General features: G+C 28.5%; 1 protein-coding gene across 9 annotated transcripts in view; it reads right to left on the bottom strand.

The window, feature by feature from the left end:
• Positions 1-17,854, bottom strand: part of tgo (Aryl hydrocarbon receptor nuclear translocator homolog tgo) — a 295,570-nt gene that overhangs the window by 225,135 nt on the left and 52,581 nt on the right. Inside the window, exon 1 of one of the 9 annotated variants that reach the window (XM_075361416.1) lies at positions 12,052-12,441. The exons of 4 other annotated variants lie outside the window; for them this stretch is intronic. In XM_075361416.1, coding sequence (XP_075217531.1) covers positions 12,052-12,179 — 128 coding nt within the window. In that variant the 5' untranslated portion in view covers positions 12,180-12,441. Of the gene's footprint in view, positions 1-12,051; positions 12,442-17,854 lie in introns of those variants that run through there. 4 more of the 9 variants (XM_075361411.1, XM_075361418.1, XM_075361417.1 and 1 more) reach the window with 4 other exon arrangements.

Genomic DNA, 17,854 nt, shown 5'->3' with positions numbered 1-17,854 from the left:
CACGAATTTTTTGAACAAATTAATAAGTGCCTTATAACTAACTAGTTGAACAAGCGTACAACTAATACGGTATAATAACAATAATTATTGCAAGATCCAAGTTCAAAGCGTATCTCTTGTTACAAAAAGCAAAAATAAAAAATAACGTTAATAGAATAAATAATACATGCAATGAAACCAACTAAATTAAGAATAAAAAAAAAATCCGGAAATTAATGTAAGTGTTAATAGTGTCTGTTCGAAGTTGATAATTAATAATTATAGCGCACTAACAAGTTTTATAAAATTCCTTTGTAACCCTTTTACGTTTAACTGTAAACATTACGTGTGTGAGTGTAATTAAGCTTAATACCGATATTACTATTATTACAGCCTAGTTAACTTTAACATGCTATATTTTGGTTTACAAAGAACGGTCGGGTCGACTCCAATACAGTTTCTTTACCGCATAAATAACTAATTAAAACTTTATCCAATCGTGACATAAATATGTATAGGTTAGATATTTTCCAAGTAGTGAAGTGAATTGAAGTGTTAACAATGATCAACTTTACAATACTTCTACGTGTAACGTTATTTAGATGAAATAACAATTTTTAATAAGTTCATAGAAAAACCTATTATATATTTATACATCGCAGCAGAAATTATTTTAAATTAGAATTAAAAAGTGACGATATACAAACTGCTGCAAAGAATGTTAAATTTGATAATTATTAAAAGTTTATGTTCAGAAAAAGCATAATTTAATTAAACTTGCTTCTTCCATTGCACGGTCAGATATACACGAGAGAGTGAGAGAGAAAAATAATTTAAATAGCTTACGAAAAAGGTTTGCACACCACCAAAATTATAATTAAAGCATTAAATTGTTAATCTGACCTCATACGATACTTTTTACATAACGGTAATTAAATCTGAACAATAATTAAAGATAGTCTAATGAACAATAATTAAAGATAATCCAATAAAAACAAAAATTTCTATTAATTTAATGTTTAAAATTTTTAAAAAATGATAAAGGATATTTGAACTAATATGTGACACGATTTAAAAAGGCCAGTCATTAGGAATACATTGTCCATCAGGAATGCACAACATTTATTCATTATCTGAATTGAACAGTATAAACAGAAAGCCTAAATTAAGCCGATTACAATGAACGCAACATTTAGCAAAAATACAACAGAATATTTCTACTAAAGACTGGGTGAAATAGGGGCATATTTCAGTTTCTGATTACAGTTTGTCCCGGTTCTATTGCTGCTAGAAGATTCTACTCTTTATAACAGTTGGTATGACTGTAGCTGAGTAGCGTAAACCAGATCCCGCCCGCCCAAGTAATTTTTTTTTAAAATCAGGGTTGACCACTGGTCAATGGATATGATTGTACTATCTAATATTATTACTTACCAGTTATTCGATAAATAACTGAAGAAAAAATGTTTTAAGGGAAAATTGCTCAAATAGATCCTTACGTTCATTAATCGATGAAATTTTTTGAAAAATTATAAAAGGAAACACCAATTACAAGAGTAATTGAGAAGTTGATTAAAAAAACTTCGTAAAATAAGTTCGGCGTTAAATAGCAGACGTGCTCGATGGAGATCAGTTTTTAAAACAGAGTCGTAGTATTCAAACTATAGATATGAAATCTCAATATTCTTTGAAGAAATACAGGCCAACAAGAAAACATTCTTTAGACTCAACCCGTACTGCTTTCTGCATCCCTAACAGTTTAAATCCTATCAACATTAAAACCTAGTTTTCCACGAATTGAGATGTCGATGGATCAAGAAGCGGCTAGAAGTCACAGTAAGAAATACTGAAAAGAATATTAAAATGAATGGATAATATATCCAATACTTAAAAGAGTATACAAAGCAATACAAACATAGTATGAGCTAGATAAGAAGGGGCGATATACACACTGAACGACCTGCAAAATTTTAGTGTAGAAGAATCGAAATTAGGATACTTTAAAAAATAAAAGTGCAACAATAAAGTTACGTTTTCTTGTATATTTTTTCCTTCACTACTAAACGGCAATTGTGTGTGTGTCTGTATGTGCGTCCCCCTTAGCTTAGCACCGGAATGTACCGATCACTAGCGGAAAACCCCGATTCGTTAGTACATGTCTCGTGATGGTCAGGTGAATACTTTTTATATTATTATATATCGATATACCGTATATATATATATATATATATATATATCTACGTTCTGGGAAAATTTAGTATTTTTTAACCGGATCCGAATTTTCGGACGAAAATCGCAAATATCTCGAAAACTCCTAGCACTCTGAAAAGTTTTTTCAACTCCCCTCAAAACTACCTGATCCGCACTCAGTGATACCCGTCGGATGATAATATTTTCAAGCGCCCCCGAGCCACCGTTACGAAAATGGGGAGGGGATGCGATGGGGTCCCACCGTAATATCTCGGCAGCCACTCATCCGATTTTCACGATTATAACGGCCGATGTATCACCAGGTCAAACGCTAACTGTTTAACGCATAGGGTACACTCTTGATCGATCGGATCTTGGTTATCCGGAAATCAAATCATTTAGCCGTATGTTTTGATTGCACTCGCCCACCGTAAAACGTACCGATGCGATCTTTCACTAAATACGCTCAAACCTGTGCGCTAGCGCAGCTGTAAAGTATAAACTTATGAAGAGTAAAAAGTAGAAAATAAGAAATATATATAAAAAAAAAGTTTAAAAACCACTGTTATATTAAATGCACTAAAAGGTAGAAAATAAAATTTAAACATTTTTTAAAACACCGCTTTTAAATTAAACGCACTAAAATGAAAAAAATATTTTTGGACGGTATCTCAGAATGGATTTGACAATAAGCTTTGATGATGATATGTAAGATTATGTGAAAGTCATAGCTTCAAATTAAAAATTTGATTTTTTGCCAATTTTTTCTTATGCGTGATGAACGGCCTAAAGGGTTGGGTTCAAATACGCATAAAAGAAAATTGGTATAATAATAACTACTTGTAAAACCAAAAAGTAGGCACCGGAATGTACCGAAGCGGAATATTCCGATTCGTTAGTATCAATTTGTAGAGTTAAATTTTTAATTTAACTTTCCTTACATCAAATTTCATTATTAAAAAAAAAAAAAAAATTTACACAAGAGGTAATCAATTCTGGACACCTAAGAATCCCATTCCGAGAAGCCGCCTGCCCTGAGGGCCTAGCTGCGGAGGCGTGCCGTAGGCATACCCTGCAGCTACTAAGTAAATAAGATTACGGTTTAAAAAGTCATTTATCACTAGAAAATACTGTAGTGATCGATACATATAAAACACATTTATGCATGTTTCAGTAAAAATCTGAAATCGAAAAAATTCAATAAATTTTTGACTTGCTCATACGAGTATACTTTACTCACGGCAAGGACAAAGAATTTCTTTCGACAGAGAAAGTTACGTGTAATGAAATGACAGGTGTACAACCAAACATTACTGCTTTTTGATTCTCATTAGTGAAGTGTCACCAAAAGGGAAAATCTAAATATTTCACTTTCATCAATCATTCTTATGTTTTCTGGTAAATTATTCTAAATAGTTCAATAGTAAAGAACGAGTCGTGTGACTTTTTAAACATGAAAAACTATAAGTATAGATGTAAACAGTGTGATGTGGAGTGCATCCATATCACAGTGTTATCTTCCTGACTCAAGCTGCATACGACCCGTTTGATCGCACTACACAATTCCTGCACTTATTTAATGATAAAATCGTTGTGTCGCAGAACTGATTTTTGAAGTCAAAGGTTTTGAGAAACAAATCCTAGTAAAGATAAATTACTTTTACGTGGAATTGGACCGACCACCGGTGGTTGGGAATCAATTAACCATACATCTCAGGAATGGTCGGCCTAAGTCTATACAAGACATTTAAATGTCATACATAATATCCTCATCTCATTGGCCCATTGTGCTTATTGTTCACCGGTTGAATAGATTGCAATGTACATATTAGGAATAGGAAATAAATTTAGCCGTAATTGACGTATCAAGGCTTCAACAGGAATATCATAAACTACTTGAAACGAAAGGTAGGATGCAAGCAAACAAGTTATTTAAAATAAATTAGAATCAAATATTTAATTTTGAATAGATATTCTCAAAAGTTATGAACAAAACCCCACCGTTCTATCTGGATGTAGTTGATTTTCCTACAAATTAAATGATAGCAGTAATATAGCGGGCGGCGTAAACCACATCATCTTTATTTTTTTTTTTAAAAAAGTAAAGATAATACGGGTGGAACAGTTAGTCATTTCTTTACGAAAACATCTCGCATAGTTCCGTATACTTATATAGTATGCAGTACACCGAGATATTTTCAGGATAGTTAATAGCATGGTAAGCCAGCCGTCAGCATATGTGCACAGCAATACGCCGCTCGCTAAATAAATACTTCTGTTTGAAATATTTGCGATCGAAGTTAACATGCTAGCGAACATGAGAAAGAATTCACAGAACCTACGTGTGTTAAGGGTCTTTGGAATGCGGAATACATATTATTTTTATTTTAAGTTTTCCATTTACTTTTCTTGATTTTCGTGCGAAAATACCGTAAAAAGAAAAACCAAGTACACATTTCAGTACTAACATTAACAACAAAAAGGAAAAAACTTCAAAAAGTTACACAGAAAATATAAATCCCATGTAAATTACAATTGGATTATCAGAAACAGAGCTTCTTCTACACAAAAAAACTATCGAAATGTTCATTTGGTTAAATAAGGCTTGTCAAAAAAAAAAAATTCAAGTTTAATTGATAACTGATAACCTTCTTTTTATTGAAGTTGCTTAAGAATAACCCACACAGTTTTTGATTTGATCGTATTTCTGGTAAAAAAAAAAATATAACGTAAAGTTTTGTAGCATAAAAAACAAAAATTTGGCATAAATTACAGTATAAAAAGAAAATTAACTATTTATTTTAATCGATTATTGACTACAAAATCTTTAATATTTTAACGAGTAATGTGGAAATATATCAAAGCAGAACTTCCATCAGCGTGAAACAGCAACTTTATACTACACTTAATTTTATTTATTTTCTCCTAACGCCATAAAGCTTTATAATTACAATATTATTTAAAGGGATATATTTATTATAATTGCAAAATTTATTCACAATTGATTAATAAAAAAAGGAATTACTGAACGTGACTAATAATATTCAATTTAATAATTATTTAAAAACTTCTATTAGCAGATCATTATTTAAACGTTTATTACCACCAATGAGTATCGATCTTACATTATATAATTTAAGCGTTTTCATTTTTTATTTTACTATTATGAAGGCGGGCATCCTACTACATACATATTGTAAAGAGGTAAGATTTATTAACGTAACGCAGATTAAGCTTAATTAAAAAATACGTTTGGTATATTATTTTTATTTGTCCTCCCCACCTTAAAGCTATACATGTATTTTAATAGCTTATAGCCGTTTTCGTTTTCTTGAATTAATTTTAACAATAAATTTTAAATAAAAACTGCCTGTAACAAATAAAAAATTTTTACCCGCCGACTGTAGAAGGAGGGCAGACAACATGTTTCTGTACGTCACTTTACACCACAAAATCTTTTTTCTTTCTTTTTTCTGTTTAGCCTTCGGTAACTACCGTTTAGATAATTATTCAGAGGATGATATGTATGAGTGTAAATGAAGTGTAGACTTGTACATTCTCAGTTCGACCGTTCCTGAGATGTGTAGTTAATTGAAACCCAACCACCAAAGAACACCGGTATCCACGATCTAGTATTCAAATCCGTGTAAAAATAGCTGGCTTTACTAGGACTTGAACGCTGTAACTCTCACTTCCAAATCAGCTGATTTGGGAAGACGCGTTAACCACTAGACCAAACCGGTGGGTTTGATCTAGTGGTTGGTCACAAAAGCTACACAAAATTTTAATAACCAAATAGTACCTTGAATCGTTCCTCTTAATTTGATGCAGTACAATCATTATATATAACGATGTAAATACAATCAAAAGATTACTAAAAAATAATAATAAGCGTCTTAAGGATAATCAAAAATTATTTATTTAAAACCAAAAGTAGACCATTTTTTCTACACGTTCTCCTCTATTTATTTGAAATAGGAATTTCCTATTCTACAAACAAAAAAAAGGCGTGTAGACAACGTAAATCACAATTCATAACATTTTTTTTTGCTTCAGGAATATTTTATATTCAGGGGGTTCACACAACTAAGTGAAAATTATTCTGTTTTAAGAACTACGTCTTGATTTCCTAAAATTAACTTATAATTTACTAATTTGTACATTGGACCTGCATTTAATTTCGTTAAAAACTTTTTTTTTAACGTTTCACAAAAAATAAAGCCGAGAACACGTAAGCGAACGAATTTATCCGCTTATTACAAAAGAACTATTATTAAATCATTTAAATAAAAATCAATAGAACCTTTTACACGACACGGTTTTGGTTATTTAATGTCAAAAGAATTTTGCTTGACTTTTTGCAAATGCAACGGAAATTTACTGACTTTCTTTTACTGAAAAAAACTTAAAAAATTATTTTTTAATTAAAAATTTTAATTCACTTTTGCGGGTGCTCTGAACCAACATTACGGGTTCTCAGATCCAGAAGAAACCATGACTGATGGGGATCAGTCTTTATAGTGAATAATGATAAAAATTTTGGGTTTTCTTTCGATATAGTAATTTCATAATATCTACTGACATGATCGTTTGACAATAAAATGGCCACCTGCAGTTTTAGATGTTCATTTATTTTTTTATAAACCGTTTTTAAACCATTTTTTAATTTTCGATTATCTTTCAATAATCGTTCAGCATAGTTATTTATTTTACACATATATATATATTAATGTATTTCCAGTTTTATTGTTATTGTAGTTATATTTAATAATATATTTAACAAAGTTATATTAAATAATAAATATTACAATTTAATGTACGGTAGTCGCAACCTAAGTTTAGCATACAAATAGTACAACAATAAAATTAGTTTTTAAGACAAACTTGCCCACCTCTATACCAAACAGGTAGAATTTCTGCCTTTAATCCAAAAGGTTTGCATTTTAATTTCTTCAGGCTTTTGGAATTTTAAAAATGATTCAAAATTAATTTCTCAACGTAAAAAAAAAGATTAACGAGTAAGAAATCAGGTTTAAACCTGTAACAGCGGGAATGATACGAAAAAATCTCAAAGATCTATTTTAAATCGGACATATACTGACTGATTATCGTTCTTTCACATTTCTAAACGTAACGAGTACATTAATAAAATATTTTACAATGCTTTTCATTTAAATTGCTTTACACTTTTTATGCGGTCTCATATTTGTTTAATAACATATGTTTCAGTAATAATTTAATTTTTTGATTATAAAATCAGAAATCGAGAAGGAGCGGACGAAATATTTACCGCAAAATTAATTTGAGAAACAAGTTGCTGTATTTTACGAGCTGAACTCGACGGCAAATTTGAAAAACTATTTAACTTCATGAAAGCCAAACATCAACAATATTTCAATCGCTTTTTACAACCGTATTACTTTTTTCCTCGTACTTCGGAATTAGTATTATATTATTATTCTTAGGATAAAATTTTATACCACCAAAGTTAAAGGAAACAAATTTAATAAAAGATAAATAAATAGAATAAAAAGTATAAATTTTTAATTTTAAATAAATTTTACGCATAAAAAAATGCATAATTCACCGAACACTTTTTTTTAGATCCACGTTGTAACAAGTTACATTAATTATAAATCTAAAAACAATTCTATAAATATTGATTGAAATAGATTAACAAATATCTACGGAAAAAAAAAAAAGATAAGAAATAACAGAAAAAACCAAGATTCAAGAATTAAATATTTATACGATATACGTATTACCAAGCGAATTTTCATGTAACATGACGCACTGGAATGATGTTTAAAGCGGTTATAAAATTCCTATGTTAATTCAAGCGTAACGTTCGAAGTATGAATGAACGGCATGTATTTTCTTTTGTACATGGACAACTTAAGAAAAAATAAAACGTTAGTTTATATTCTCTAAAAGATCAATAACCGTAATTATTATTCATTATGATATTTTTAAATCCGTAAAATATTGTTATATAATAAGTAATTTATTCATATACCTCAATCTTGTAAATTAATAATACTTTTAATTAAAGTTGAGGTTTTCGAATTCAATCTGTACGTTTTTCTTTTTACACAAGAATAACCAAGCCTTACTTTTCACAAACGTATATACTTTAATGATTTTATTTTTAATTTTAAATAAATTTAGTTTTTTATTTTTAATTGAAATTCCGCTCGCGATCCCGCTGTAAAATTTTCAAAATAAATACCTTAGAGGATAATTTTTTAAACGAAAAATTACGCTCTTAATAGATTATTTTAAAATAATTTTACTTTTTTCAACATTGTTGTTCGCTTAATACTGATTTTTTGTAGCGTAATAATAAATGGCCATTAAGTAATTTTGATATTGAAAATATGTTCACGAGAAATTTCAACAAAATTAGTTACGGAGAAAACTACAATTCTGCATTCCAAAAGAGGGCTAACTAATTCAGGCTCCGTAATATAGCAATTTCCAGACAGTGTTTTACTTTTTGTCTTTCTTTCGAAATTTTTCATCAGGGCAGTTATTTTTTTAAATACACACACAAAATTTATAAATTTCAATTTTTTTTTTAATCTGACACCAAATTAAACATTAAACTGTTTTAATTTGAAGCCAATTTAAAAAATTCCAAACCAAAAAATAATCTATTTTAAATTTCTTTTATAACTTTTAGTACGTCTTTTTAAGTCGATTCACTTTACATTTTATTATTCTTTTAAAACGCACATAATAATCAGATATAATTATTACTGTGCTACAATTTAAAAAATATACTATAAATGTATACTGTAAAAAGATAATTAAATTTAAAAAAAACTTAAAAGTAATAAAAATAGAGATAATGAACAAAAATTAATTGAAGGAATCTTCATACAGTCCAGACGAAATTTTGAAAACGTTTACGAATCTCCTTTAATAATTATTCGAATTCTTTGTCTAAATTAACCGTGAAATATATTAAAATAAATAAGAAAATTATTCTGTATAGTAATAAACAAATAAAGTACCGGCAACACTATATATATATATATATATAGTATTTATATTTACAACACTATTATCTGACCGAGACGTAGAATTATAAAATCCAATTTAAAAAGGGATTATTATTATACGAAATTAACTTCCCTATAATTTTATAACTGGAATCATAAAATTAACCTTCAAATAAAATAACTTATATAATTTCAAGTCCGTTTATAAAACCAGTTAAAATCACTAATTAAAATAAAATTAAAAAAAAAGAAGGAAAAAACGTAATTACTTCTTATAATAAATTTGCTTTCAGAAAACATTCAAGATTAAAAAATAATAATAATAATAACTTTCATTTTACTCTCCCCCAACAAAATGCGTTCAACAGGACTAATTTTCATATCATCATAATTGCTCTTATTACATATTATTATCGTCATCATCGGTAGAATAAAAAATAAAAAGAACATATAACTCGCAAAGCTATTCAAATCGCGTCAAATTGAACACGATTTCCCAAGCGTCGTCGACATCGTCATATATATATATTAGTTATTACTCTAACAGACTTGATAAGAAAGTTATGCAATTATTTCAAACATTTTAAAAAATATATACTAATAAACATTAGAAAATATAGAATTTTCAAAATAAAATCAAAGAAATTATATAAAGAGTATTGTAGAGCGAGATACCAAATTATTTGAATAGGATAGAAAATAAATATTTTAAAAACTAAATTAACTCAAAATAATAACGTAAAGAATAATAAAAAAAACTGCTATTTATCCTATACATTAAAAATGCGAAATTATTTTAAACTTATTAAAAAATTAAAATATTTTAAATGTAATCTTTATTTACATGACATTTAATGTAATATATTATCAATTTTATTTACGTCCATTTATACTATTTTCAATTGTATGGTACGTCGTAAAATATATTTATATAAAGTTCTAAAATAATTTTAATTGGCAGTAAACACTTTCATACGTAAACGTTTGCAGATATTTCTAATTAATAATAATAATAATTTTGTTTTTCATCTCGCTAATACCGATTAATATTTCAAATGCAATAAAAATTTTCAATTCTAATATAGCCTGTAGAAAAAACACTGTTTTTTAAATTTAAAATTATACAGTAAAAACTTGGGGAAAAAAACAGCTACAAAAAATAAATCTATGCGCGTTTCGTGGTTTTCTAACCGCATCAGCTTAATACAACAAAATAAAAATAAATGAAATATGTTTTTGTAAATAAGTCTGGGTTTTTTTACGCTGAATTTTTACAATGCAATTTTAAATTAAATATGCAAATTTAAAAAAAAAAAAAATATATATATATATTTTTAATTTAATTTTAATTCTTAATTGGCGTCACATTTAAATATATGTAGTTATTTTATTTAATTGACTTCATTTTTTTGTAGTAACTTAATCTTTTAATTTTTATTATAAAAAAAAAAATTATGTTTGATAAGTAATTTTATACAATTTATATACAACTGATTATGCGGGATCCCGCGAAAGTGCTATTGGAATAAAGAAAAGAAAAGAAAAAGGTAACTGTCATTTCATTTACTTTGTAATTCTGTTATTGGGTGCTGGTTTTTGATTACAAAAAAATACAATATATTAGTACAGAGGAATATTAGTCTTATAAGTATTGAGAAAAACCATATATACATATTATTGTGTGTGATTTTTGGTGTGTGCACTACACACCCAAACCCACACTGACAACAGTAAATTCGCGTAACCGTGAAGTAAATTTTTCTGCCATCAAATAATTCTGAAAATTACAACAGATTTCATGATACAAAAATAATAAGTAATTTTCTTGATAATCAAGTGCACATCATTCGTTATTTCAGCGTGTGAGTGAGTATAAAAATTAAAGCGGCGATTATAAATTATTATAATTAAATGCGAAGATTTATTTTTTAAGCCTTTTGTTAACTTTTTCTGTGCAATCTAAAAATTTTTAAATATTGCTTTAATTCTGTAGGCTATATTTTGAATTTGAAATTTTTACTGCGTTAAGCTATATGTTGAAATTAACAAGATGAAAATGCATAATAATTATCTGTATACCAGTAATTAAAAAAATCCTCTAAAAACCACTCATATATATATATATATATATATATATATATATAATTACTGATATTATTATTACATAATAATATTTTGGCAATTTGAAAATTAATTAATAGTATTGGACAAAATACAGTTGGCATCAATCCCGGTAAACCACCTGAACTGTATTTTCAACTGTTAATCTACAAATAGTAGTGAAACATTATATGAACAAATTTATTTTGACTTTTTCACATCATTCTGTAAAACGATAAAAAATTCTGGCGACTTCAACACAAGTTTTTCTTTAATTAAAAAAAAACGTATGTTTTAAACTCATCCGCACTTGTAAAAAAACTCCTGCGGAGTTTTACATTATAAAAATATACAATCATTTTTTATCCGTTAATCCCCTTTAACATCAAGTTACGTTGAAAGAAAAATTAATTTACACTGAGAAAAATTAATAAAAATATTCGACATAAAAACAGGGGCTACAAAGACTCAATTATGATCTTTAACCGATACAAAATAATTTAATTCAAAGGAAAAACACAACTGTAACAATTGTTACTTTGTAATTAAAATGATAAACCGTTTATAATTTTACGAATAAAGACCGCCATAACATACAGTAATTTTTATTAAAGAATATCATCTAAATAAAACGTCACACCAAATCAGCTGATAATGAGTTAAACGTAAAAGTAAAAAAATTCCAGTTTTTTTTCTGTATATACATATAAAACTATTGGACTTAATAAAAAAAAAGCCTAAATAATATTTCACATGTCTGATATCTTTTTCTATTTACCTTCTTCTTTTCGAATGCGGTGACAAGGGTAGAAGAGGTGGTGGCGGTGGTTGATGATGAGGAGGTAAATAAGTCGGAGGTGGCGCATAATGAGGCGGACCGCCTCCAGGTGCAGCATACGTATACATTATATAACTTAATTTGTATAAATCACATTTATATGATCACTACAAATTAACACAACGTTAAAAAAAAAATGGACACGGAAGTACACACGTGTCAACAACCAACACACGTGAATATACCGTACACACTCGGAGAAGGTTGCGCGACAACTGGCCGAGCGCTTCTCATCGCGCCTGCAGGCATTCCCACGACAATATTGCCAACATAACTAATAATACTAAATAAATTTCCCTACCGGTACATGGCTTATATCGAAATATACAACGCCTGAGCCGATTACCTGCACAAAAAGGTATACGTTATTTTACACGCAACAACCGGTGACACTGCTACGACCTGGAGTTCTTGGTTTGAACTCTTTATAGTACGTATAAAATTCAATAAAACACTTAAATCGCCGCATATAATATAACTATTCCGTCAGTACTGTAGTACTATCGTAAAAAAGAAAAAAAACTTAAAACGAAGCGTAACAAATAAACAATACAAGTCAATATTACGAAACGCTTAACTCCGACTGAACGAAAAGTTAATATAATTTCTTTGTGAGTTACACATTTCTTTAACTGCTTAAAATTTATTCTCATCAACACAGCAGTCCACGTGCTGACAACGTTATATAGACAACAGCGTGAATCGGCTGTCCACGTGACAACAGTGATTTTGATTTTTGGCACGACGTTCAAAACAAAACTGTAATTTCTTCCTCCCATTGACAAAAGAAAGAACACGAGTAAAATAATTATTAAATTATAATAGTTAATTTTTTTTTACAATTGAAGTTTTATAAAAATGTATGCACGCAAAAATAAATAAAAATATTTATCAAATGAAAAAAAGTTATATGTATTTATTCTTTAACATTCACATCTAATTTTTTAAAAATTATTACCGATCGAAAACATACGGCAGCCAGCAGTTTATTACTAAAGAATTCCTCCTTACAACTTCGACTATAACATCTTTCCAGAACAACCAAAGAGTTGTGCAACCGTTGCTAGTAAGTAGTCTGGTTCAAACTTAAAGATCCGCCAACGTTTAGGTAAAGGGTAGCTAAAATCAGCGTATGCCAGTTACAAAAATTACCGGAAGAACTTATTACTTAGACGTAATAGTCACAATCACTATTTAAAAATTCGCATTATTGAATTTTATTTAAAAAAATGTTAAGACAATTTTACAGATTTACGTATAAATTACAGAAACGATCCATTATTTTACAAATTGAATTAAATCTCAATAATTTTTAAAATAAATGCCAGAATGGTATATGAACCCTGGATTTAATTCAGACTAAAAACAGGGAGATTTAACGGCATAACCCGTTAGTTAACACACCAACGTAGCTCTGTTACTATCCTTAAACAGTTCATGCGATTTACAGTAACAACTGAATAAAAGTCTGAAAATGTTCCTTAATTAATTTCAAAATTGTCACTAAAGACATAACTGAGGAGTAATTATTATGTACATCTTAAACATAATATTTGTGCACGTTTTTACAGTGCACAAACATGAAATAAAACATATTATGTAGTTATTATATAAATTTCAAAGAAAAATCACATTTTGTATAATCCGAAAATCGTAAAACACGAGCATCACTTACCGTTAAAATCGGAAAAATATTGATGAAAAATCTTTTCGATAGTTTCATATTTAAAGTTGAAAAATTCTATACGTAATCAAATTTCTCAAAAATGATTTATAACTTTAGAAAAGAAAAGTTATACATTTGACTTGAGATTTTAATATATAGTTGGAACCGTAAAGAATTTGTAAAAAAAAAATACTTATTTTTTTATTATTTGTAATTTATGTTTGATCTTATAAAGAGTTAGTATGGTGAAATTTTGCATCATAAAACTCCCGTTTTTGATCAATATATGTTGTAATGTTAGGTACAATGTGACTAAAAGAAAAGAAGTAACCAAAGATTTATTTCTATATAACACGCCATACATGTTTAAATTTATTTTTAAGTGATTGCCTAATAAAAGTGAATTTTAATACATATTTTCTTCGTGTAATGTTTATGATAAAATGGATCGGTAATATTTTTTTATTTCGTTTTAACCAATATATTTAGTCATGAATTTTGTAAATTTTTGCGAATTTAGGACGACTTCAGTAAAATAAAGTTTTTAACTGAAATAAAAATATTATACATATAAATATATAATAAAAATAATAAGTTATGGATTATTTTATATATTTTACGTTTTTACAAAAATTTTCAAGTAACACGTACACGAAAATCGTTTTATATATATATATATATATATATATAATTAAAACGGGAGAACTTTCCGTTTTGCTCTCATCCGTGATTATTAACTTTCGGTATGTGCATGTTGATTTGTATAAAATATATTAATTATTTTATATTTAACTAGCAGACCCGGCAATGCTTCGCTAATGCTAGATTTGAGTATTTATATAGATTAAATGAACAGAATTGAAAGTTTGCTAAAACATTAACAAAATCATCATTACGGAACTTCACAAAATTTAACCTTTCCCGTTTTCATTACCATATTCCCTTCTCCCCCCATTTCCTTCTCCCATTTATATGTCCCTTTCCCATTTTCACTTCCTTTTCTCTTTTTTCCATTTTCCACTTCTTCCCTTTTACCTTTTTCGATTTGTTCCTATTTCCCCTTTTCGATTTTTCATTTTTTCCCTTTTTCTCTGCGCGTAAATCGGTCCAGTAGTTCCTTAGTTTATAGCGGACACACATATCGGAAATATTGAAATGTAATCGTAAAATAATTAGTACACCTTGTGTTGCTTTTACGTCCAACATATTTTTACCTATCAAAGGTGTGACATCTATCGTATTGTCAAAACATGCAACGCGATGTCAAAATTTCAAAGCAATCGGTGAAGAACTTTCGGAGATTAAGATTTTGAACAAACGAACACTTACATTTTTATTTATAGATATTATATTACAATTGACTAATCGATACCGTAATGTACTTTTCTGGTAAATAAATTTAAATTTGAAAACATTTAACTCGATTACTGCTGTATGGATTAATTAGTTTCTTTAGCGATTACAAGAAATTTCTATAAAATGACAAGGGAAAGAAGTTTTTTATCTCAATCTAATTTAATACGATTAACATAAGATATATTGATCCCAAGTTTTAACAAGTGATCGTATAACCTCACGTACAGTTCTTATAAAAAAAAAAAAACTATTCTAAATTTAATCAAAAGTAATACAATTATCAACTGTAGATATTGGTATTACTCACAACATATAATATTAAGCTCATAAATGTTTCTCAACAAGAAATAATATTACACTCACCTGTACCTCTTACACCCCCTAACACTAAAAAAAACCTTAAAATCACTGATAACGTTAGATATATTGTTTTAACGAAAGTAGGTCAGTTCGTTTAGACGGTAGGTGTATCGTACATGCATACTCACTAAAAGGGTCAATCTCAAAGGTCAATGTAAGACTAAAACCGCTAATTTAACTTCTAAGGCAAAAAATAATAATACCAACAATCATAAATTTTAATAATTTCGTGCAGATTTTAAATATTTTTCACTTCATTAAAGTATACAATTAATATAATCCAATTCTATTGCCGATAAAGAAAATCCAAAAAACCTCTTTACTAAAAGAGTTAGTTTTTAATAAATATAACGACTAATAAATATTAACGACGATCGGTAATTGAAATTAATATCTTGAATTCCGTAAACCGCAACTATACTTGAAAATAAAGTTAAAACGATTAATTATTATTACAACTGATGAAACGCACTAAAAATGTCAGTCCAATAATCGGCATAATGAAACTTCCAACGATTTGAAAAATATTTCAAACATTGCAAAAAATTTAACAGATTATCAGGAACCTTATTACCCGTTTACCTTAATTCCAAAAAGAACCGGAAATAACGAACTTTTTGAATAACAGTAACGCGATATAAAATTAAGAGGAATTAGGAATACCAGCTTTCCCGATTACGCACAGCGTAACATTTGGCTTTTTTTTACAGCCGGTTACGAAGTACAGCAGTTATCAAAAAATGAATTCACAAAAATATACACCCCGTACAAAGAACGTATACGTTTCCGCATCCTTAAAGCCGGTATCTGGTCAAAACACACCAAACAGAATTTCAAGAAGGATGAATAAGGGAAAGGACTGGATAATGAGAAAGGGATAATCTTACCTACAACGGGAAATCACTGTTCTGTCCTGAATCGCCTTACAGATTAATGTACTACAAAAAAAAAATTAGCGATTAAACATTCAACGGTGATATCCACTGGAAGGTATTATTAATAACCATTATTTCTTGGAGACCGGTATAAAAAATACTGAAGCCATAACTGTTACACAAAAACATTAATTTTTATTCATTCATTGTGTTCTCTATTAGGGCAGGTGATATCACGGTCATGTTCTCTTTTTGCGCCAACATTAGTCATTTTTTATTATATAAGGAAAAATTATCATATAATGAGTAAGGTATACTTTCGTTTACGACTGTTAGAAATTAAACATATAGCATTTTTAATCAGGTTTGACTTACAGTTATAATTACATTATTAACGGATACGATTGAAAATGTAAGAACTCCTAACGAATTCAATTCTTTTATTTTGTTTCCTCTTCATGCATCTTAAAAAGGCCAAATCGTTTCCAGCATGAAGTTTTCCACGGTTTTGGAATCCAAGAAATCGGGCCTACCTGCAATTTCATTTTTTTAGATACCAACCGTTTTAGATCAGTAACTGTAATTAGACGCATTTTGTGAGTGTGTGTGTGTGTGTGTGTGTGTGTGTATATATATATATATAATCATTTGAATTGTGGCAGTAATAACGGGCAAATGAAGGATAAATTTATTTTTTTTGGATGAATGGGAGAATAGCTGCAAATAAGAACGTACATTAAACCCAGTTGGGAGAATGTTACTACGAAGTCGACGAAACATGACACGTAGAAAAAACTGGTGCTGCATTATACGCAATCAACATTAGCGTCCATGTAATATGACAATGCGCTACGCCTTTGCTTCCCCTTAAGTTTTATACACATAGGTTTATCTATTTTAATTTCCTCGGCATTTAACACGATAGATTTCAAAGTAGTGCACTGTCCCCTTACAGAGAGCATTTATGATTGTAGAACTATTATTTATATATATATATATATATATATATATATATATATATATATATATATATATATTACAATGAGTACCAAAAACCAAACCGCAAAAAAATAAAGACGACAATTTTAATTTATGATTTTCACTTAATGAAAACCTATGATCCAACCCACTGGAATAATTAAATTAATTATATACTACACTTTATAGATTGCTATATTAAACGCCCGACTGTAAAATTAAATATTAGGATATTAAATTAAACGCGCAGTTATTTTGTGATGCGAACACTACAAAAAATAAATTTACTTTTGTAATAACTAATAATACTGACTCATTAGTAAAAATATGTAACAATCCGTATATTTAACAAGAGACTGTAAAAATAAAAATCTGATGTGAACACCAGATGACATCCTTATACGCCTATTAAGTTACATACACACACTTTTTTGTCAGAGGTTAATAATTATTAATAAATCAAAATATTTAAATTAAAAAAAAAGTTTAAAAAGAATGGAGATGAACT

Source organism: Lycorma delicatula, chromosome 3 (genome assembly GCF_047948215.1).
Source record: "Lycorma delicatula isolate Av1 chromosome 3, ASM4794821v1, whole genome shotgun sequence".
In the NCBI taxonomy this organism is placed as follows: domain Eukaryota; kingdom Metazoa; phylum Arthropoda; class Insecta; order Hemiptera; family Fulgoridae; genus Lycorma; species Lycorma delicatula.
This window is presented reverse-complemented; position numbering and strand designations above follow the sequence as displayed.